Genomic DNA, 24,566 nt, shown 5'->3' on the forward strand with positions numbered 1-24,566 from the left:
TAAAAAATATGAGAGATAATATAACTCAAAATGAATTAAAAATTAAAAATTAAAAATTAGCTTTTTATTGACTTCCATATGGCACTTCGTCATCTTGAATCTCAAAAAACTAATAATTCAATAAATTGACTATGGCCTCGTTTGGCAAGTGGTGATTTTAGCCAAAAAACTACTAAAAAAACTTAAAAACCAATAACTTATATCAAAAAGTCAAAAATTCTCTTTTCTCTTTACTTTTTGCATCTCTTCGTAAAAAACAAAAAAAAAATCATCCCAAACATACTAATTTTTTTTTACACCATATTTTAGTTAAAAAATTAAAAAGTTACTTAAAAAGTTGTTCGCCAACGAGACCTAAAACTCACTTTGGCTTGGCTGCTAAGCCAATCTTGACATAATTGGTTCTCTGATTTCCCAGATTTATTTGCTTTCCATTGCAGCTGATTGTTGACCCATTAAGAATTTAAAAACATTTTCTGTTTTTCAAATCAAACTTAAGTCAACTTCTTTCAACTTGAGTTCAACATTCAATTAGGTATGTCTTGTTTGAAAGTTGGCTCTCTTCTATGTGAGCAAACTCATTTTTTTCACATGGTTTAATCTTGAATCACTTCTTCATCTCTGAAATTTACAAATAACTTAAAAGCCAGAAACAACTAGAATAGCTTCTAAGCAGTGCATCCTCAACTCCTTCACCTTGCATAAAACATCCCAACTATTCACATAATTATATGGAAATACAAAATTTGACTACTACTTAACAGAATAGAACAGTTCAGCAAAAAAGTGTGTTCCTAAATTGCATATCCTCCTCCTACAACAAACCTCAATTGCTTCAACATGGCCATTAATCAAATCCATCCAGCAAAGTGGTGAACTTGTCACATCTGATTATCAATTATATCCCGCATCATCTGTATTGGGATGAGTCCTTCGGTTCGGATTGCATCTTTATTTGGATCTGGACTGATGAAATACAACGTTGGCAACCCCCGGACCTGGAACATAATAATATTTTACTACGGTTTCTTTCTACTTTCAAAATTCCAGTTCTAAGTCCTAAAGGAACATAGACAAGTAAGATATTTGTGGAGGCTCCTCCATTCAACACGATAAGAGTAATTTCCTGGAGAGAGAGCCCTATCAATTCCATTACCTTATCCTTAGCCAAGAGGTTCCGTAGTAATAGTTTCAAACAATAACAACTTCTCTATGGATCCAATCTCAAAAATTCTATATAAAATATTATATGCCATCACGGACTCAAAATGTATTTGAAAATTGCACTTAATAACAAAGTATGAGTTTTCTGCCAAAAAATAATATTGATAAGGACAAACAGAGCCAAACGCTAACCTGCATATCACGTGCAAATTCATATTCATCATCTGTGTCAACCTTCACAATTATTGCATTGCTCTCGTACTCTACAGCAAGCTGTGGGATAAATTTAAAGTCAAAAGACATTAAAGAGATTTGCAAAAACCATGAATTCAATTAATCTGTTTCAAGAAAATTAGGTTCCGCTTGCTCATTTAGAATACTTCGCACTTAGATTGAATAGATTCGGAAAATAGTTACAGAACAATTAAATTATGTTGGTTAACGACAAAATTCAATGGTTCACCAAAAAAGAAAAAAAAAGAATCTCCCTTTCTCTTTATTTCTCGATTAAGGCTTTGGGTGTTGGTTGGTGCTTTGCCAAGGATGGAGAGATTTTCTCTTATAGGTCCTAATCTAACAACTAATAACTAACATTTGCCAATAAAAAAAAAAAAAGTAGTTTTCCAAAGTACGGTGGACTTACATGCTTCAGCCTTGTAACATTATGCGTATCCATCAATAATTAATGAACAATCCAACAAGCACCTATAAGCTTCTCTCCCATTAATTCAGTCAAAACAATGAATACTAATCAAACATCAGTGGAGCTAAGGCACTTCACTTGTTTCAGAAAGATTCGACTCGGGCAGTGTTTTGATAATGGATTTGCATAGGGATTTGAAAAGGGACAAGAAGAGGTGAATGAAGTGAAGAAAAAATTTAGCTTATATTTCCTTCACATTTCCCTTGCCTTTTTCTTTCCCTTTCCAAATCCCTATCCAAATCCATGATCCAAACATAGCCGGAAGGAAAATTATTTGCAAGTTGTTTCCACTATCAACGAGATATACCTTACCTAAAATCATATTCAATATCAAAATATATGATTAATTTAAAAAAATAATAATAATAATATTATGCAGGAAGTTCTATCGAACTGGACTTACTATTACTTATGTGATGATGACTGTCACTTTGACGGGATTTTAATTGCAACAAATGGAGCACAAGGAAAAAAGTAGATTTAACAAAACACACCTCAAAACTTACTGATTGAATTTAGAATTAAAGAATGATGCAAGTAAGCAAGAAGGGCATAAACCAATTTAAGGGAAAAAAAAGCCTCAAAATACAGAGAAAAGCAAACTACCCTTGTGCATAAGCATTCATTTTGAAGACGATTATACACCACCCAACCTTGTAGAAAACCCCTCATTCTATCAATAAGAGAACAATCAATAGCAGAGTTACAACTCATTCTTCCGAGGACTACTGTGTATGTTTCAATGCAGACATTTCTTAAAGCAAACATTTGAAATTCTCATTTACATTAAAATATGAGCATATGAATGCTCAAAGTTGTGCATGAAATATCATGATTAGATTGATATTTTTTTTATGCAAAATGCCTAAGATAGTTGCGATAACTCACTCAAGAGTCAACTTGGAGAAAACGGGAAATTTCAACTTGCATCTAGTGATGTGTGCCATTTGGTGGGGCCACCCCAACCCACTGTGTAGTGTCATCATCTTAGGCGGGAAGCATGGTGCAAGCCGGATGATGCAGCCGGGCTCGACCAATACAAAAAGGGAGGTCAGTTGGGTCTCTGTCATTTCATTTTAAAACATACACTCTATCTCTAACCTCTAAAAAAGAGGCTTTCCACTTGTGATTTCAATTTTCCCTCAGAACTCTAAAATCAATCAATGGCCTTTCATTCTCAAAATTTCCTAACACACCTGAAGACAACAATTCTTCAAGCCATCATTCAGATTCCTGCAGTATACAAAGGTTGGGGATGCCCCAATACATCCTGGTGCAGAGCAGCTACGATGAACATATCCCACTACACGAATTGGAGAAACATCTCTCAAGGCTTGCTTTAGAAGGCGAGTAATGTTACAATGACCATCTCCTTTTAGCACATTTTATTTATCACACACAAATTAGTTGGATATTAATGACATTCGTGTAGGGCCATTGTTGTCATTACTATCCAAATAATGTGTGTGCTGCATCAGATGATATATAAAATGTGGTAAAAAAAATGGTCATTGTAGCATTAGTCTTAGAGGGTATGGTAAGGGTTAGTGTTAAAATCCACCTACTACACACCTACCACTACCACCTACTACACACTCACCTACTTCACCTACTCTCCACCTACTCCTCACCTACTACACACTCACCCTCTTCTATATATAGGAATCATGAATCATTGTAATAACAATTATCAATAGATCAATCAATAATATACATCAATTTATTTTTACATGGTATCAGAGCTATAAAATTTAGGCCTATATTTCTTTCTCACCGGCGGGCAGTCGGCCGGCAACCTTGCCTTCACTGCCCGCTGGAGTTTTCTACACATACCTTCACTCCGCTGCATCTTCAACTCTCTCTCTCTGTATTGAAATTCAGGGAGAAAGACAGACACACACACATGGGCTAGTCTCTCAGTCCTCTCTTGGTGTTCGAACTCGCCTCAAGTCCCTCGCTTTGCAGAGACTCCGATCCTTACCACCACCCATAGAAGCCATAGCAGCAAGCAACTCACACCAGTCTTCTTCTTTTTCTTCTTCTACAACAGCCAACAACATTTTTTTTTCCCCCCTTAAAGCAAGATGGCTTTGCCAGTTTCACCTATTGGATTTGAAGGATATGAAAAGAGACTCGAGATATCGTTCTTTGAGTCTAGTATCTTTGCTGACCCTAGAAGCAATGGCCTCCGCTCTCTATCCAAATCCCAATTGGATGAAATTTTAAACCCAGCTGAATGCACCATTGTCAGTTCATTGGCAAATGATGATGTCGATTCTTATGTTCTTTCTGAATCAAGCCTCTTTGTGTACTCGTACAAAATTATCATCAAAACTTGTGGGACTACCAAATTGCTTCTCTCAATTCCTCCCATCCTCAAGTTTGCTAAAATGCTATCTCTTTCTGTGAGATCCGTGAGGTACACCCGCGGAAGCTTTATATTTCCTGGTGCTCAGCCATTTCCCCATCGCGACTTCTCTGAAGAAGTAGCTGTCCTTGATGGCTATTTTGGCAAGCTTGGTTCTGGAAGCAAGGCTTACGTGATGGGTAGTGATGATGAATCACGGAAATGGCACATTTACTCTGCTTCTGCTGAATCGACAAATCATTTGCGCCCTGTTTACACACTAGAAATGTGCATGACCGGTTTGGACAGGAAGAAGGCATCTGTGTTTTACAAGACTTCTGCAAGCTCTGCTGCTGCGATGACTGATCTCTCTGGTATTAGGATGATTCTTCCGGATTCTGATATATGTGACTTTGAATTCGATCCTTGTGGTTACTCCATGAATGCCATTGAAGGGAGTGCAATTTCTACTATTCATGTGACACCAGAAGATGGGTTCAGTTACGCTAGTTTTGAAGCAGTGGGATATGACTTTAAATCGATGAACTTGACCCACCTGCTGGAGAGGGTGTTGGCTTGCTTCCAGCCAAGCGAGTTCTCTATCTCTCTCTTCCTTTTTAATTAAGTACCCTACACACCACCTCCACCCACATGGGTTGGTTCCCACTTTTCATCATCAATATGTTCACACTCTCTTCCACTTTCTTTTCTTTTCTTTTTTTATATCACCCACTCCCTCTTTTTCTTATCACCCACGAGACTACTCACATGAACCACCCACTCTCTCTTAAAATAGTTTATCAATAATAATAATAATAATATATATGTATAGATAATAAAAAATAAAAAATAAAAAAAAAATAAATAAATAAAAAAACCCGAACACCATTGCCATCTTTCGTTTTGATTTCAACTATATTCTTATTATTTCTTTTTTTATTTTTCTTTCACATTATTTTTAATCTTTTTCAAATTCCATTCATACCATATAGCTTTGCACACCAAACCATATTTTATTCATCTCAAGGAACAACCCCGATCACAATTTTACACACCAAAAAAAAAAAAAAAAAAAAAAACCCAAACAACCACATCCACAGGCGGGATTTTTCTTCTCTACTCTGCCGCCGGTCTTTTCTTCTTGCCTCCGTCCTGGACGGCCCTTGACGGTGTTGCCTCCGTGTTTCCCACTCCACTGGGCATGATCACTCCACCCTGCTCCTCCACTACAGCATATGGCGGCCCTCCAAATCGGAACATAACGGTGGCCTTCCGCTTCAGCTCTTTATTTTCCGCCTTTAGCACACTTATCTCTGCCCGCGCATCCTTATACATGCGCTGGAGCAGAGCCAGTTGGGCGTTTAACTGCTGCACCTCATTTGTCCTACTCTGCAGCCGGTGCGACAAGTTTGTGACCGCAGTCATGGTTTCCACACATGACTTTAATGTATACTGATTGGCCTCAATATCCGTTTGCACTGCCATTTTTTGCTCCACTGACCGCATCGGAAAGTTCAACGGAGCAAAACCAGAGGTGTTTGGTTGAGGTTCACGGGCCACCGCACCAGTTATCTCTCCTGTTGACTCGTTGAGGTCGGGAAAGAGAGTGAGCAGACCACGGGAAGAAGAGGCCATGTTCTGGGTAGCTGAACGGGAAGAAGAGGCCATGTTTTTTGGGTTGCTGAGTGTTTCAGCGAAGCAGCGATTTCCGACTGGTACTTTCAGAGAAGGATTGGTTACAGAGTGTTACAGAGTATCTCTCTCAGCAAACGAACAGAGTATCTCTCTCAGCAAACGAAGAGTTTTTCAGAGGATTTTAGCAGGTTTTTTTGTTTCAGCCTCTGCCTCAGCCTCAGCCTCAGCCTCCGTCTTGGTTAAATAGCCGAGGCTGACACGCGCATCATGCGCCTCTCAGCGCTCGCCGACAACATGGGCGCGCCTTTTGATGGCACGTCTTTTGATGGCACGCCTTTTTATGGATTGGGCACGCCTTTTGATGGCACGCCTTTTGAAAGATTGGGCACACCTTTTGAGGGTGCGACTTTTTAAAGGGTCCGACAAGACTCTGTAAACTGTCCCGACATTGATTCCGGTTAGCTCCTTTATGGGTCCGACAAGACTCTGTAAACTGTCCTGACATTAATTCCGGTTAGCTCCTTCATGGGTCCGACAAGACTCTGTAAACTGTCCCGACATTGATTCCGGTTAGCTCCTTTATGGGTCCGACAAGATTCTGTAAACTGTCCCGACATTGATTCCGGTTAGTTTCTACAAGGGTCCAGCAAGACTCTGTAAACTGTCACAACAACTGTCACAACATTGTCTGCTACAACGGTCCGACATGATCCCATAAGCTGTTTTCTACATCGGTCTGACACCGCCATCCAGTGTCCTCTACACCGTTATGACACCACCATACAGTGTCCTCTACAACGTTATGACACCACCATCTAGTGTCTTCACCAATGGTCTGACACGACCATACAGTGTCTCCTATCCTCTTTTATTTTTATGTATTTTCTTGTTTTGTTACTCTCTCCAAACTCAAGTTGGTTAGTTCCTATCCCCCTTGAGTTTGCGGGGGGCTGTTAAAATCCACCTACTACACACCTACCACTACCACCTACTACACACTCACCTACTTCACCTACTCCTCACCTACTCCTCACCTACTACACACTCACCCTCTTCTATATATAGGAATCATGAATCATTGTAATAACAATTATCAATAGATCAATCAATAATATACATCAATTTATTTTTACAGTTAGAATAACTCATTTTGATTTTTCTCTTGATCAGGATGTGTACGTGCTTTGCGTATTATTTGTCCCTTGAAAATTTGGAATATGCATGCATTCAAACATGATATCGTCTCACTTGTGCAATGTGTGTGCTCTAGGTGATTGTGAAATGTTTAGCTTGTGATATGGTACAGTGCTAATGCCATGCTCATGTTACTACATTTGCTAAGAGATCAGTTACGAATGAAATTGCTCATGCATATGCCATGGTCACACTTAGGAAATGATGTTGATAATCATGTTATTAAAATGATAATGGATAGTGTTCACCAATCTTTCATGCAAATGCCTCAACTAATTCTCCTTTGTTTATCTAGTCTAAGGATCGTCCACGGAAGCACGTCCATCACAAGATATTTGTAGAGGTGGTTTGGGAACTTACCACAGGAGGCCTAAAGGCATGTGATCAACGTCGGATTAGGTGATTTGGTTCAACTTCTTGTGCTCACCAAGAAGGACCAAATTCAATTGGATGCCTTAGCAGAATGATGGTGGGACTCTACAAACACCTTTCACTTCCCCTTTACCGAGATGACATTAGCTCCCTACGACTTTGCTATAATCATCGGGATATGGGTAGCTAGAGAATCTATCCTTGTCAACCTCGACATTCACACAAATCCCGAGACTTTAAAGTTCTACCTAGGTGAGGTGCCACCAATGGATGACGTAGATTCGGTAAAGCATTCTTGGTTTCAGAGAACTTTTTTGACAATTATGCATGCAGCGATGACTAAGACTTTGAGATTGTGGCTTGGGCCTTCTTGTTATATCTCTTTGGCAGTACCAACTTTGCCAATTTGAACAACAAAGTGCATCTCCAATACGTCTCGACCATGAAAGACATGAGAACAATTTAGAATTATGATAGGGGCAGTGCAACACTGGCAATACTCTATGGCTACCTAGGTACTGTTTCTTGGAACAAAACTCGCAGCAAAGGTGGATGCTGATGGGTTTGGGAGGTAAAGGTTTAACAAGCTCTTGTTTCCCTCTCTTTGTGACTCATGACGGGACAAATGATGTTTCCCTTTTTGACACAAATTTGGAGCTATAAATGCTTGGGAATGTTAGCTCCCCATAACTTGCATGACAACCCTCACATTATCCCCTGGGGTTTAATCCAAAGAGCACATGGAAAGAAAGGAGGGTGCTTATAATTTTGCGAAATTCAAGAAGTTAACTTTGAACAAGGTATTCCCTTCCCCAAATTTTTTTTTTTTGATTGGCACCAGGGTGTCGAGATCAAAACCTGACTAATTCCTAGGGGTGCATAGGCCCTCAGCAAAGAAATTTCCGCAAGTGCACCACGATTAATTCAAGGATTTTCCCTTAGTCTGATGGCCCCAAGAAATTTTTAGCACCTAAGAGGTTCCGATCCCTGAACCTTTGAGTGAACACATCCCCAACACCCAAGACCTTACCATTAGGCCAACCCTTAGGGTTTATTCCCTACCCTAATTTACAAAATAAAAAATAAAATAATTATTTAATTATTTATTTTTCAAGTTGAAGCAAAGATTTTGTCTCATTTTAGGTGAACTTGCATCCTTGGGTGAAAGCTGAGAGGTACATATCAGTAGACCTACTGAGTAGCAAAGAGGTTGCTACAACGTAGATTTTGTTGAAGGGGCCTTTCTGTAGGGAATGTTGTTTGGGTAAGTGCTTGGTTTGCCAATCTATGGGTTTGGATGAGTTCAAAGTCCTTTCTTCCCTTTGGCATTGATGTGCTTTAGGTGGTGTTTGATAACGCTAAAAATTGAAAATTGAAAATTGAAAATTAAGTATTGAAAACTAATTGTTGAATATTTTAAGCTGAAAAACTGTTTGATAAAAAATTAAGTGCTGAACTAAAACAAGTTATTTGATATGTACCGAGATTAAATTTGAAATTTATTATTTTTAAATTGTATTTTTCAATTTTTATATTGTGATAGTGAGTTGGTGGTGGTGATGGTGGAGGCGGCAGTGACATTAGCTATGGCACCAATGACAATGGTGGTGGAGATATAGGGATAGTGATTGTGGTGATGGTAGAAGAGTGATGTTATGAAAATAAAAGGGGTTGTGGTGGCACTATAATGATGGTGGTTATGACAATTGTGGCAATGGTTGTGGAGGTGAAGTAGTTGTTGTAGTGGTGGAATAATGACAGTGGTGACTGTGGTTATGATAGTGTGGTAGTAGTAGTGAAATGATGATAGTGCTTATGACAATGATAACAATGGTAATGAAGGTGATGGTAGTAGTAGTGGTAGTAGCGGTGGCATAATGGTAATGGTGGTGGTGGTGGTGGTGGTGGTGGTGATAGCGGTAGCAGTGGTAGTGGAGCGTTGGCGGTGGTGGTAGTAAGTTTATAATAGTATATGTCAACACTTATGTTTAGTATTTGTAAATTCAGTTAGAATTAAATTAGTTCCATACCACTTAAAATTTTCTTGACTTTTAACTTACATTTTAAGAGTCACTTAAATTTTTAAGTGATATTAATTGTAGTTATCAAATGAGCTTAATTGATTTTCACTTAATACATTCAGTTTTAAATGCTGAATTAGGTTATCAAACACACCAACTTAAAATGAGTGAATTGGATTGAACTTTGAGTGGATTTCTGGTGAGGGAGTACCTAGGAGATAGCATGGACTATGGCGCTTTTGAAATAAGTTAAAAAACTTATCTAATGTGCCACAACTATCCCTTGCCAAATCTACCTAGGCTCCCCTAGGATGTAGTCATAACCTAGAGTAGGAAATGGAAGAGATTTGGTTCCACATTCTCAAAGATCAAGGGTTTCCTTCCTGCTAGGCGTAAGACAAGCGAATTCTATGTCCTCATTTTAGCTTGTATTCTTCCATTCCTTGGCTAGTTCACCCCTAAATATATGTACTTTGCAATCATATGGAGATGTGTTACAATTTAATCATCCCTCAAAGCAGTGTTTTTAAACGCTCAAGGCGTACCAAGGCGCTGAAGGTCTCTTGGGGCCTAGGCGAAAGGCGAGACATGGGCTTTATTGAAGCAAGGCGTTAGTAAAAAATAGATAAATTGACATAGACTCATAGATCTAAATATCGGCCGGTACGGTATGTACTGGCTGATTCGTACCAGAAAATCGAAGCACCGATTCGGATATGGACCCGTATAGCGGTGAGAATGAAATTCGCAACCGTAATGTTTGAGTTCCGGTACGTGGCAACCTGAATCCGATACATACCACGATATAGTCCGATACACATTGGTTGTCGCCGGTACGGATGAAAATCAGCGCAAAAAACCTGCAAGATCTAAGCTTCTTTGGGCTGTGGAGTTTACTTTGATTTTCAAGCTTCTTCAAAGATAGTTTGTCCATGAGTTGCAAGTTATAATTTGTGTTTATGCTTTGTTTTTGGTGAGTTGTTGTGCTATGCTCTGTTTTTTGGGGAACCGCTGCTGCTATGCTCTGTTTACCTTTTTTTTTTCCCTCATTTTTTTGTTTGTTTGTTTATACACCTACACCACACCACTGTTTAGATTAATATATATATATATATATATTTCGGTTGAGCAGAGCAAGGGATAAAAAAATAAGAAAAATAAATATTCAAATTAAATCTACCAAAAGCTTGGATTAGTGGAAAAGTTTGTTATTGGGTTTTTATTATTTATTTATTTATTTATTTTTTGGCGCTATGTTTTTGTACTATGTTTTTTTATTTTCATTTTTTTTATTTGTGTCTTGTTCTAGATTTAGAATTTTTTTTTTTTTAAAGAGGTTTATTCTAATCAGTTTTTTATTTTTATTTTAAATATATTATTGTTACTAAGTAAATTAGAATTATAATATTTGTCAATTGAAAATTGTTATTGTAGATAATTAAAAGTTATAATTGAGACTAAAATAAATATATATCATTTAGTTGAAAATGAGTCAAAAGTGCTCCTACATATCAAAATTTTGATGAAAATGTGACAAATTAAGGCTAAAAGAGTCAAAAAAATGCATAAAATTGAGTTTTAGAGGGATTACTAATGATTTATAAGATTTCACGGCCGCAACACCCGATTCCCGATACGTATCGACCGATACTACCGATACCGATACTCCGCGATCGATACCGTTACGTTACTCGATACCGCGATTTAGAACTATGCATAGACTAATGATTCATAATGTAATGTGTGATATCATAAATTAATTATTTGTATTTTTTTTTTTCTCTAACAAAGACAATGACATAATTGCAAAAAAAAACACACACACACACACAAACATGGAAAAGAAGCCACCCCCCCACAAAAAAAAAAAAAAAAAAAAAAACCCGCGAGCGAAGAAGAAGAAGAAAAAGAGAGAGAGAGAGAGAGAGAGAGAGAGAGAGAGAAACTGAGTTGAAGAGGTAGGAAAAAAAAAACGGAGAGCAAAGAAGAAGAAGAAGAAGAAGAAGAAGAGAGAGAGAGAGTTGAGACTCGAAGTCGAAGAAACAAAAAAAAAAAAATAGAGAGCAAAGTCAAAGAAGATGAAGAAGAAGAGAAGAAGAACTCACATGGTCCCGGACAAGCCGAAGGGGAGAGAGAGAGACAACAAGCTTTCGAGCAAATACAAAAATGGAGATTAGGGCATTTCGATCGATTTGGGGCTAGGTACTCTCGCATATAGCTCAGAGTTGTAATCCTTTGTAATTTGAGACTTTAAAAGCACGATTTGAGCCATTCATTCAGAGATCCAAAAACAAAACTCATGCCTAGGCGTGCGACTTGCGCCTTTTCTCGCCTCGACAAGTCATGCATAAGGCGCACACCTTTTTCAAGTCGCCTCGCCTTGGGTACCTGCAGGCGCAACTGTTATGCCTCACTGCGCCTTGCACCTAGGCGCGCCTTTCACAACACTGCCTCAAAGATTGAAAAAGATTGAACCACCATTCAAGATAGCCCGAGTTGATGATACAATCTCCCACTTCCTCTTCTAGCACTCAAAGTGTGTGAGTTGCTAAAAAGGTGAGTTCATCACCTTTGTATGTTTTTGCATGCCCTGCTTATGCACTAATAGCTGTTAACATTTCTCTAGACCACTAATGAGGGTGGTTTAGATGGAGTTCCCCCTCATGCCCCTAGCACATCCTACGGTGTGGCACCACTTAGGTGGCAACCTACAAAGGAGTGCCCACATCTAGCACATTCGTGGAAAAGAAGTCAGCTCTACAAAATCCGATGATGCATTTCATCCTTCCTTGAGATGCCCAAGCAAAAATAAATAAATAAGTGAAGCGTGTGTCCCTCCTTCCCTCCCTCCCTCCCTCCCTCCCTTCCTCACTGATATGCATTTATTAATGTTAGTCCCATTACCTCGTACTTAGAGTGAGAAAATAAAGTAACAATTTGAGATTATAGATGACATTTTACTTTTCTTAATATTCTTAATGCATGTTCTACTCCTAGTTGTTATTGGGGACCAAAAGGTTCTCAATTAAAAGACTACTAAGTGTAATCAATGAAGGGAATAAATAAGTGAAGCATGTGTTCCTCTCTCTCTCTCTCTTTCTCTAGCACATGCCTTTGAATGTTTGTGAAAATCTATTGTTTTTTGCTTAGGCATGATGCATGTTTGTATTTGATTTTCAAAATTTTGGTTTTGAGTCGTGATTTGTGTAAGGATTGGTTCAAGACATCAAACGGATGAGTATGTGCTCATTTAGGGTAAATGGATCATCAAAAACTGAAGAAAACATTGCATAGTGTTACATCAAGTAGTGCACGCTACATGATGGAGCCATAGAATGGCTTGGTGCCATTTGATGTGCCCATTGAATGTTATGGCGCCATTCAGTGTATGGGGTCCTAATTTTGCAACAAATTGCCAATCTTGGTTTCCAAAGCTTTATATAAAACACCATTTTCCTGTGGAGAACTTTGTCCCACCATTAAAGAAGTTTAATGTTGGAGTGCACTCCTCTTGACTCAGTAATTCTTCCCATTCCCCTATTGAACCATGCTAAACTACTAATGAAACTCTGTAGATTGGGTAAAAAAAGGGACTTGGTCTTTTATGCATGTCAGCGAGTTGTTTGTTTTCTTGAAGCTCATAGACAAGTTATGTCCTCTAGCTGTTCTTTTTGATTTCCCTTACCAACACTATTGTCAAAATGCCTTACGTATGTGCTTGCTTGCACATTTTTGACTGGTTCCTAGGGGTAGACATACACTAGGCTAGGCTTGCACTATATAGTAAGAGCATATGTGTCATCCCAAACCCAGCCTACCCCGACATTGGGTCCAATCTAGTCATCCCAAGCCCAACTCTAAAGAAATGTCTAAATCCCAAACCTATCCACTTAACCCAATAAACATGAACTCTTTTTTTTTTTTTTAATTTTTTTTTTTTTTTAAATTTTGTCTTGAAGAATTATTAAATTATTTAAACCATTTTAATAATTATTTGAATTTGGAACATTAACAAAATTCAATTGTAAAATTAACATGGTCTTTTAACAAATGTTTTAATTTAAGCTCTAGAAAGACACATATTTACACTTTTCTTTTATCTTTTTATTATTTTTCTAATTTATTTGTAACTAAATAATATAAAAAATAAAATTAATATTCTATAAATGGGTGGGCTTGGCTAGGTTGGGCTATAGAACTCCTTATCCCATGCCCAGCCCAAAAATTATCTGTCTAGCTGGCCTTATGGGCTAAATATTTTTCTCAAGCCCTAAAAATATTGGGATGGGCTGGGCAGGTTGGGTAGGCCATCGGTTCCATGGCCACCCCTAGTGATGGTATAGTGAGCACTGCGATTATGCGATTATGGACATAGCAGGGCAAATGGAAGATATGAAGAACTCTAGTGATGGTATAGTGAGCACTGAAACATTGCTTGGCTTACACAAAAAAGGCAACTTTATTTATTTATGTATTTTTCCTGACTTTGCTCCTGTTCGATTTCAGATGTAGTTGCTTGACAAGGTTAAACATCTGGAGAGGCCATTAGTGAATAATTACATAGTGATACATTATCTCAGCCGCAAGCTTCTTCACCAATTAGGACTTGAAGGGAGCTAGAATGATTGGTTATGTCCCATGACTGGCAAAGAAATCTATTGATGTTGCCTCTGGTGGAATGTTCCTGATATGACTGTTAGATCCATGGGTCATAACAAGGTTTCTATTGTCTTCGGATGATCACTGTTTACCTTCCTACACAAATCCTTCAGCAATTTAGTGAGAACCAAGTGGTGGCACTTGGTAGCCGGGATAATCCTTCTCCTTCCTCAATACAAAGCCAATTTTCCAAAGAGGTACTGAAAGCTTGGACATCTCGCGAGAAGAAGGTTTCCAAGGAGAAACTCAAAAAGAAACTTTACAAAGAGTACAAACAATGGTTGATTGATGAAATATCTTTCAGAGCAAGAAAAAGGAGTGAACCATCTTAACAAAAGAGAAAAACCTGATTTTTCTTGTCTCTATTGTGCACTTAGTAAATATATGTTCCTTAAGATTCGTTTGACTAATTGACTTTTGTATAAGTTAAAAATAGTGCCTTTCTTATAATGGTTTCGAAACAATGTCAATAAATTCAGGTATTGAAAATTCTCTTAGTTCCATGATTGTTTCTCCTATCTTATTGATTCACATTCATCACTAATTGCTACTCATTGTCAGGTTTAAAGAAATTTCTGGTGGTTCCCATTAATGCCATTGCCAAGAAAACAAACACAAAGGGCCAAAAGGCTAAGGTTGGGTCAAACCTCGGATAGAGGCTGCCTAAGTATCCTGAAAAGGGAATCACATGCTATTACAGTGTCCATGTTTCTTAGAATATGACCAAGAAGCTATAATGTTAGTTGTGCCTATTTCTTATACAGATCTCTTCCACAATTCTTGCCAGAGGAAGCAACCACTTTTGGAAAGTGGCAAGGCAATGACTTGCATGACATGACTTATGAGCTTAGTCATACATGCTAGGATCCATGGCAAATGAGATCCCAATTATGTGATCATGATTCACCTACAAGAGTTGTATGGTGAGAGAAGTCACACTGCTAGGTATAACACATCATCAAAAAAATTTGCTGCACTGAGCTTTGCTTTTATGCTGGAGTGAAAGACCGTTGCTCCAAAATAACATAGGCTAGACTTAAGCAAATATACAAAATTTCTTTAGAAGACTACTCATTTTTTAGCCAATTACATCACAATCATGTCTCTTGAAAGCCTTCACCATTAGTTCCATTTGCCAACAAATGCACTCATCCTCAAATTGACCAATGTGGACACTGAATTGGCATGCAGACATCCACCCTTTAACAGATGATTATGTGATTTTTTTCTTCTCTAACAAGATAGTGTGGAGGTCCAAAAATCAGCAGGCAATAGCACAACTAAGCACTGAGGTTGAATAATGACTCTTGAGCATGCAACAACAGAATTTATGCTGACTCCTTGTATTCACAAGATATATTACTATGTACCATGTCAACCTCCTAACATGGGATTCCCCATACAATCATGTCGCTTAGCCCCCTTCTCCTCCGTTTAACAGTTTCCAGCCTGGCTTTCCCATAGTTGAACTATAATATCTAGCAATCCATGAAGCAGCCTGACCTCCTCTGATCGCATATTTTGACTACGCAAGATCGAGGCTTTTAGTTTGTTGCTTATCAAGTTTGTCACTTCAGACCAACAACTTGAGGACATTTGTAGAAAGATTTCACCGAAGTGGGAAGTTTGACTTCCACTTGCTAGGCAAATTCCTCCACAAAAAACACTCTAGCTAGGAGAAGAAAGCGCTAGGCGGTGTAAAAAAATTACAGTTTAGAATAAAGTCTATATAATCTGACAAAGTTACTATCAAACCTTGGGTCTAAAATTCATTAGTATAACCGTCTCTGAAGTAAGCAAATCAAATTTCATAGTATAGGCTGACAAACTCAATTATGTAAGTAACTTAGGGCACCTTTGATTGCATGATTTGTTTGCTCCATTTTGAATTAACTAATTCAAGTTTCATGAATTATAAAACTAATTAAGAACTTGGGTAGGTGTTGAACAAAAAAGATCGAATCTTGAAATTTTACATTATGTAATTCAATGTTTTTTTAAGAAATGAACAAGTTAAAAATATAAACAAATAAAAAGTGTAAATCTATAGATTTTTAAGTTGTTTTGCAACTGAACATTATGTAATTATCTAATTTGTTTATAAGCCAATTCTAAAATGGCCCAATTTACATTAATGAGACCCCCATCCAGTGGAGACTAAACTGGACATTTTAAGGTTTCATCAATTCAGATGACCTCTAATTTTTATTTTATTTTATTTATTTATTTATTTTTCATTCATCTGTTTTTCATATCTATTAGAGCATGCAGTCAAAGAAGAGTCTAGTGTAGAGCTGGAATGTAGGTTGTAACATTCAAACATAAATTAAATTATTTTTCCATATAAAACAGTATATCATACCATTTCAAGTTCTTGAGCCATCAAAATACAAGGGCCACACCATGTCGCATAGAAATCGATAATAAGTGGTACATTTCTCTCTCCCTTCACCAGCTCTTGAACCTCCTTGGAAGATAACTTCTTCTGCCAGACCAAACCAAACCAACAAGAAATACAACAGAACCATAATTTTGTTTTCCACAATATAGCACATAAGAGAACTAACAGAGTCAAAACATCAAACCACAATACCAACATTCCTACTTAATTTCAGGGATATTTTTTATTTTTTTAATTTTTAAAAATCTTTTCCCCGTTTGGTTGCACTGGAAATGGATAGCAAGCAGAAATTACATAATTTGGGACTCATATATTTGCTGTTGTTCTTATTTCTCAAATGTATAACAAGCCCCAGCTAAGACTAACTTTGAATCTGATCTTCTGGGGTGCTCAGCAATGAAGAACAAAAGACTTAAAAACAATCAAAAAATTGAATCCTTTCCACCATTTTCTCAGCAACCAAATAGAGATAAGTACCAAAATCCAAAACAAATAAGCAGTAGAAGAAAGTAAGACTAGGTGAAACAAGTTTTGATGGGCAATAGTAGTGGAAGCATACTTACTATATATATATATATAAAGTATATAAATTTATCTTAAAGAAAGAAGAACAAAAACAGAAAACAAAATTGCATACCACAAGATAGTCTTGCCTGACATAGTTGGCTGATGGGGGTTGGCAGAGAAACTTTCTAGGTTGTGGCGGTGAAGCTGGTCCTGATAGCAAAGAGGGCATGGCCGTGGTGAAGCTGCTGGGGAAAACCAATTGATTCTGATGGATTTTCAAGGGAAAATGTGAGAGGCAAAGCGGGGATTGTGGTGGCGCACGGGTGGACAAGATTGAACAGACTGCTTGCATTGTAGCCAAATTAGAGAGAGAGAGGGAGAGAGAGGCAAAAGGACCGAGGAGTCGGAACAATTAAGACTGTCCTAATCTATCCATTCAATTCACACCAGTGCCTGGGCCGCCGTGGGAGACTGTTGGCTTCACTGGAAGGACATCACCGATAACTTCAAATAAATAAATAAATAAATAAATTTAAATTTAAAAATACAACCAAACAAACAAACCAACTTCATTTTACTTCTTCTAATTTGGGCCATATATGGCTTCTTTTTAATTTGGGCCATATATGGCTTTCGTTTGAAAAGTGGATTGACTTTTTGACTTTTTAATTTTTTTAACTATTTTAATTTAAGCTAAAAAATTTGATTTGAGAAGGATTTTTTGTTTTTTTGACTTTTTTTGTGAGAGAAGAGTGCAATGATTATGGGTTGGATGTGATGTTTTGTTTGTTGTAACTAAAATAACTTATTTTGTCTTTTGTGGTTAAAATAGCCAAAAAAAACTCTTGCCAAACGGAGCCCATGGTTTATTCCCTAATATTTAAAAATAAAATGCTACTATTAGTATCTTATTAATTATTTTGAATTCTCATTTTTTAAATTTTTTTATTACAATAATAATATTCAAGTAAAATTACCAAAAAGAATATCAATAATTTTGGAACATTCTATCTCACAATTAAACTTGCATAGCCACTATATCATAAGTTAGGATTTATAAAAGTACCCACCTCTATCACCACCCATCCATCTTCATCAAATCCTACCTTAAAAATTCCTTTTGAATTTCGTATTCTGTAGTTTTATATTTTTGTATGACTAATTTATCTGTAGTTTTATATTTTTGTATGACTAATTTATCCCTACATTAGAGAAATTTTAGTCAGAGAAAATATCTCTACCAAGTCAGAGAAATTTCAATCAAATAAATTTTCAATTAGAGAAATTTCCGATCAATGAAATTTCTGAAAATTTCTCTAGCTTGGGTGACTGAAATGTGATTTTTTATTTTTTTGAATTTCATATTCATCATAGATTTTATTTGAAAGATCTTGATTAGAGAATACGAAAAATATAAATTTTATAAAAATGGATATGTAAATCAACACTTATTGAATTTTAAAGTTTTTAAATCATTCCACAACAAATCAATATCTTTAGATTTTTTAGTGTGGGGTATTTTGGTTCAAGAATAATCTCCACAAATTTAGATGACTTGAACTACGAAATATTTTTCCTTTCTCCTTGTACTAGTAAAACTTTTAACGAGAGAGCTCTAACTAAAATTCCTTTTTTTAATTAGTTTTTTAGATGTACTTAATTTAAATATATTTAAAAAAACAATAATTTTTTTTGAAAAAATTAATTTTTTTAATAAATAAAAACGATATGAAAATGAAAAAAAGAAGAAGGAAATGTACTTTTTTTGTATTATTTTCAGATTTTATTTATTTATTTATTTATTTGTTTATAAATATGCTTAATTGTAAGTGCATTGAGATTAAGTGAATTTAAAAAGTTTTAAGATATATTATTGACTGAAAATATTGAAAATACAAAAATACAGAAAAATAAAAAAAAAGTTAAAAACAGAGTTTTGAATTTCAAAACCAAATGAAGTGTGTGCCCCGGTTACTTACTTGCGGGTGCATGCTAGTCCGTTTGGATTGACCTTTACATAAATTTATCTATTGGTAAATGGGTTGGGTTTCGGACTCGGGTTTGGACGCCTATGATGGCATGACACATGAACTATGTAAGATCCATCTGAATTTAAGTTTGAATTTAAATTCAGAGCTATTCTAAGAGATAAGGATAATTTACAATCTCATCTTATTTGGGATAAGGATACCTATCTCTTTATATATTGATCATATCAATATACATATTATTTATGGAGTGAAAAAGGGGAAGCAAAACGTAATATTGTGAGGGTAAAATATTTGAGTGCTTTCAATCTCTGCCATTGAAGAACAAAACACAAGCCTTTGTACTGTGAGTTATATGGGTGTTGCTCACATTGTAGTATCACACCACTGCTAGGATTTTAATAAATGATTTGGAGGCATGTGATGCACTCATCGGGTTCATTCTTTTTGGATTCGAGATATTCAAGTATGGATTTAATCTATTAATTCGTTGCGTATAGATATTCCTACATTGGTATCAGAGCCATCTTAAGTGTTTTCTTTGTTTTTTATGCATGAAATACAATTTAAACCATATATATAATCATTAAAATATGTATATCTGTGTTTCATGTAAGAAAATTGATAATTTTCAAACTATCTCCGATCATCTTTAAATTCATATATGTTATAGTTCATATCATGTAGAGTATATCTACAAAGTTTCATTAAAATCAGATAAGGTTGCAAATGAACCGAGCCGAGCCGAGCTGAGCCGAGCCAAGCTTTGTTGAGCTTGAGCTCGGCTTGTTTGCTTATTGAGCTGCTTTATTGTGATAACTCTGTTCTTTGTTATGCTAATTGATCTTAATTATGATTGTAATTATATGTTAATGTGATTTTGAGTGCCATTTATATGATTATATGTGGTTTTGAATTTTTATCTGTTCACCGTAGGAAAATCTGTTTGAATTTCTGCTTAAGAATTTTAATTGAAGGCCTTATCGACCTCAGGAACCGAAATTGACTACCCCATTGTGATTAGCATAATTTTTAGTGCCTATGGTGAAATTTAATTAAAAATTTATTCGGATCAAAATAATTAGATTCAGAATGATTAATTAAGCTCAATTACTAGCCTTAATCAATTTGCTTAGGCCAACATGTATAAGTGGCCTATTTACACTTATGGGCTTTGTTTATGAGTTCATTTTCTCTCCTCTGGTTGAGATTACACTCTAGAGAGAGGGAGAGTGCCGAATTTAGGGAGAGAGGAAACTCAAGATAGAGAATTGATCAAGGAGCTTAGTGATCTTGAAGATTAACTCAAGAATTAACTATAATTTGGAAGATTTGAGCCTCTAGGTGAGTAATTGAGCATATACTTGTAAGTTTGAGTTTGTAATTTTGTGAATTCAAAGTTAGATGGCAATGGAAAACATAATTTGAGATGAATTTGGAGCTTGTATGTATATGCATGTGCATAATTGCCATGATTTTATATATTCAGGCATGAATCATGTTGAACAAGAAGAATTGAGCACCAAATCTCACACGCATGCATAATTTTCATGAGTTTCATGATTATAAGTGTCATTTGTACCACTTGGAATAGAATTGGAGTTAAAAATTTACATGCATGCATGATTGATGAAGATATGGAGTTTGTATGAAGTAGAATGCATGTGTTTTGAAACCTATGAAGAGAACTCAAAATGATTTTGGAAAAGGACCATGAATTTGAACAATTGGTCTCATATACTTATGTTCTCATATTATGTAATGTGTTTCTATGAATTTGTGTCCAAAACTTGAGTTTTTAACCCTTGGACATTGAGTTTGAACTTCAAGGACAATTCTAGAAATTCCAAAATTCAGCATGTCCGCTCAAGCGGGGGAAACGCCGCTCGAGCGTGAAATGTTAGCTTTCAGAACTTTTGCAGACATTGATGTCAGCTCGAGCGGGAGTAGTTACGCTCGAGTGTCTGTGCACGTATTTTAACCCTCAGCTCGAGTGTCCAAAGTTGAGCTCGAGCGCAAAAATGAGGTAACCAGTACTTTTGCAAACCAAAGGGGCCTGCTCAAGCTTCGAAATATGCGCTCGAGCGGGAAGTCCTGTTTCAGAAATTTTATAAGAGTATTGTATGGCTTATATTCCATTCTCTTTCACTTCTAAGCACTCTTAGGCATGCATTGAGCATTGTGAATGAATTAAGAAGATAAGAAAGAGGGCTAGGAGGAACGAATAGATTAAGAACGGATTGAGTTGCTTGTGACCCATTGTGTGTTATGATTTATGTAGGGTCGAGCACAAGGGCGAATCCTCCGACAAAACACTGTGAGTAATATCATAGTAAAGATATTTTGAAGTATGCTATTTGTCTAATCGCTTACTTCTATTTGAGTTTCATAAATCTGTTAAATTGAATCATGGACAAATATTCGTTATGCTGCATGATTGGGCTAAAGGCCGTTGGATATGAATGATTAGGCCAAAGGTCGTTTAATATGATTGATTAGGCCAAAGGCTGTCGGACATGAATGATTGGGCCAAAGGCCGTCGGACAAGAATGATTGGGCCAAAGGCCGTCAGACATGACTGAATTGGGCCCGAGGCGGTTTGATACGAATGATTGGGCCAAAGGCCATCGGATATGACTGAACTGGGCCCGAGGCCGTTTGATACGTTTGGATATGTAGCCGTTTGATACACTAGATAGAAACATGAATTGGGCCCAAGGCCGTCTGATGTTTCTGTTTCAAACTTCATTCATGTATCTCCTTTATTTGATATTATTCACTAGGCTTTCGCTCACTCTCATTCATGTGTCTATAGGTGAGCCAAGAGATGTCCAAACCCAGCCTCAGTGAAGTATGTGAGAAACACACAAAGTTTTGGAGAGTCAACCCTAACGTCTCACGCGCGAGACTTGTTTTTGCCCTTTTGTTCTTTTGTTATATTTTTGTTTATGTTGGCGAAAACGTTGAATTACTTTTGTATATAAGTTTTGTTTAGCTGACTGCATAACTGAAAATTCTTGGACATAGATTAACTCTATGAGTATGTGTGAGTTATTATGAAATACTTTTGGAGTGATTTTGCTATACCATGTAAGCACAACTCTATGGACAATTTGTAAGTTTGCTTCCGTTTTGGCCCTTCAACTCTGATGAAATATGTTTTATTTGGTTTGAGGCCATAGGTAATCCCTTGATTACTGGTCGGTTATGACCTTAATCCATAGGTGCGGGTTCGGGTCATGACAGAGTGGTATCAGAGCACGAGTTAATAACTCACTCACTTGTCCAAATGAGCAATAGGCATCTAGAAAAGATTTAGGATGCATTCATGTGATAAGTATGAATCTGAAAACATCAAGAATGTGCTTAAATGCTTCAAGATGAATGATTATATGCTATGTGCTTGCGATTTACTTGCATTACGAATTGCTTGAATATGCATGCTTTTTGGTAAATGTATACTTGTGAACCTTTTGTATAAAGAATAATGCAAGTTTAATCAGATGGTGAGAACAAGAGGTGATGAGATAGAGGAGTCTTTTACTGCTAGAATGGATAGAATAGAAAGACTGATTCAGGAAATGGTGGAAACCTTGAGGCAACAATAACGGTGGCAATAACCACATCCTCCGCATTCTCTTCCAGTACCACCTGTCCAAGATACTCAGAGTGATGAACGAATAATAGCTCTCACCAAAGAGTTTAATAAAATGAAACTGCTACAGTTCCATGCGGGATTGGATCCGCTAAAGGCTGAAGTATGGGTCCTTGGCATAGAGAAACTATTTGAAGTGTTTCCTTGTTTAGAAACACAGAAGGTACTTCTAGCCATTTTTACTCTTGAAAATGAGGCAAGAAGGTGGTGGATGCTAATGCGTGAAAACAATAAGGATATTGGTTGGGCACGGTTCTTGAAGATTTTCTGCGACAAATATTTTTCACAATGTGTCCGTGACAGGAAAGTATCAGAATTCATGGAACTTAAACAAAACAATAAGACAGTAGCAGAGTATGAGGCCAAGTTCACTGAATTAGCCAGATTTGCACCACGTGGTCGACACCGACTACAAGAAAGCGAGACATTTTGAAGGTGGGCTTCAAGATGATATCCTAGAAAGGGTGAATGTTCTCAAGCTGGAGACCTATATTGAGGTGCTGGATCGGGCCAAATATCAGAAGCTAACATAGCTAGACAGGCCAAAACAACAACTGACTGGAAGGGTAGTAAAAGGCAAGGCTTCTTTTCGAAGAAGAACTTTTCAAAAAAGCAGAATACGGGCTCCTCAAGCACTCCTAATTCTTCCTGAGATACATCTCCAATGTGTAATATTTTTAGTAAAAGGCATCGTGGAGTTTGTTACCATGTCAGGGGCTTGTTTTAAGTGTGGAAAAACGGGCATATGGCCAGAGATTGTAATTAGAACAGTGGAAAGTTAGCCGCTAGCTCCACTGCATCGATCACGAAACCGGGAAATACTACTAGATCTAATACCACCGGAGATACCGTGAGGCAAGGGAGAGTTTTTGCGCTTGTTCCGGGCGATACACGGAATACTGAAGCTATCATCTCAGGTACTATCTCTATATGCAATCAAGATGTTTTTGTGTTAATTGACTTTGAATCAGCACACTCTTTCGTAACTTATGCATTTGCATCTAGACTGAGTAGACCTCTAGAATCATTGCCATATTTGCTATGTGTATCTGCTCCATCTAGGGAATCTGTGTTGTGTACATCTGTATATCGATTTTGTGACATGCATATTGGGAATGCTATTTTGTATGTAGATTTGTTGCCCTTGGACTTTAGACATTTTGATGTAATTTTGGGCATGGATTGGCTGACTAAATATTGTGCCACCATTGATTGTGTAACAAAACGGGTTATATTTAAACCACTAGAACAGGAAGAAATTGTGTTTGTGGGTAACGGAGCAGTGCCTCCACCTTACTTGATATCTGCAATGAAAACATATAGATTGATCAGGAAAGGGTGCCAAGGTTATTTGTGTTGTGTGCTATCTGAACAAATTGTGAATGTAGAATTGAGTAATATCCTTGTTGTTAGCGAATTTCTAGATGTGTTTCCAAATGAATTGCCGGGGGAATTAGTTGACAGGGAAATAGAGTTTACCATTGAAGTTGTGCCAGGTACTCAGCCTATTTCTAAAACTCCCTACAGAATGGCCACTGCCGAAATGAAAGAACTGAAGGAACAATTGCAAGATTTACTTGACAAAGGGTTTATTCGACCTAGTACTTCACCGTGGGGTGCACCGGTGTTATTTGTGAAGAAGAAAGACGGAACTTTACACTTGTGTATTGACTATCGAGAACTGAACAAGGTGACAATAAAGAATAAATATCCCTTACCTCGTATTGATGACTTGTTTGACCAGTTGCAGGGATCACAAGTGTTTTCCAAAATTGATTTGAGATCCGGATGCCACTAGCTGAAAGTAAAAACAGAAGATGTTGAGAAAATTGCATTCAAAACGAGGTATGGTCATTACGAATTTTTTGTTATGCCATTTGGGGTGACTAATGCTTTTGCAGCGTTTATGGACCTAATGAA

At 37.0% G+C, this 24,566-nt stretch overlaps 2 protein-coding genes across 2 annotated transcripts; one reads left to right on the top strand and one right to left on the bottom strand.

Moving 5' to 3' along the window:
* Positions 1 to 466: 466 nt before the first annotated feature.
* Positions 467 to 17,574, bottom strand: LOC114321962 (Thioredoxin z). The gene is made up of 4 exons (XM_028269220.2): positions 17,134 to 17,574; positions 16,458 to 16,580; positions 1,357 to 1,437; positions 467 to 998 (listed from the first exon to the last, which is right to left on the bottom strand). Exons 1-4 carry the CDS (start codon positions 17,353 to 17,355, stop codon positions 882 to 884), a joined length of 543 nt encoding a protein of 180 aa, XP_028125021.2. The 5' UTR covers positions 17,356 to 17,574; the 3' UTR covers positions 467 to 881.
* LOC145820314 (S-adenosylmethionine decarboxylase proenzyme-like) lies at positions 3,556 to 5,127 on the top strand. Its single transcript, XM_082915529.1, has one exon. The coding sequence runs from the start codon at positions 3,952 to 3,954 to the stop codon at positions 4,837 to 4,839; it is 888 nt and encodes a 295-aa protein (XP_082771655.1). The 5' UTR covers positions 3,556 to 3,951; the 3' UTR covers positions 4,840 to 5,127.
* Positions 17,575 to 24,566: the final 6,992 nt, after the last annotated feature.

Source organism: Camellia sinensis, chromosome 2 (assembly GCF_055761805.1).
Source record: "Camellia sinensis isolate YWXY chromosome 2, ASM5576180v1, whole genome shotgun sequence".
Lineage (NCBI taxonomy): Eukaryota > Viridiplantae > Streptophyta > Magnoliopsida > Ericales > Theaceae > Camellia > Camellia sinensis.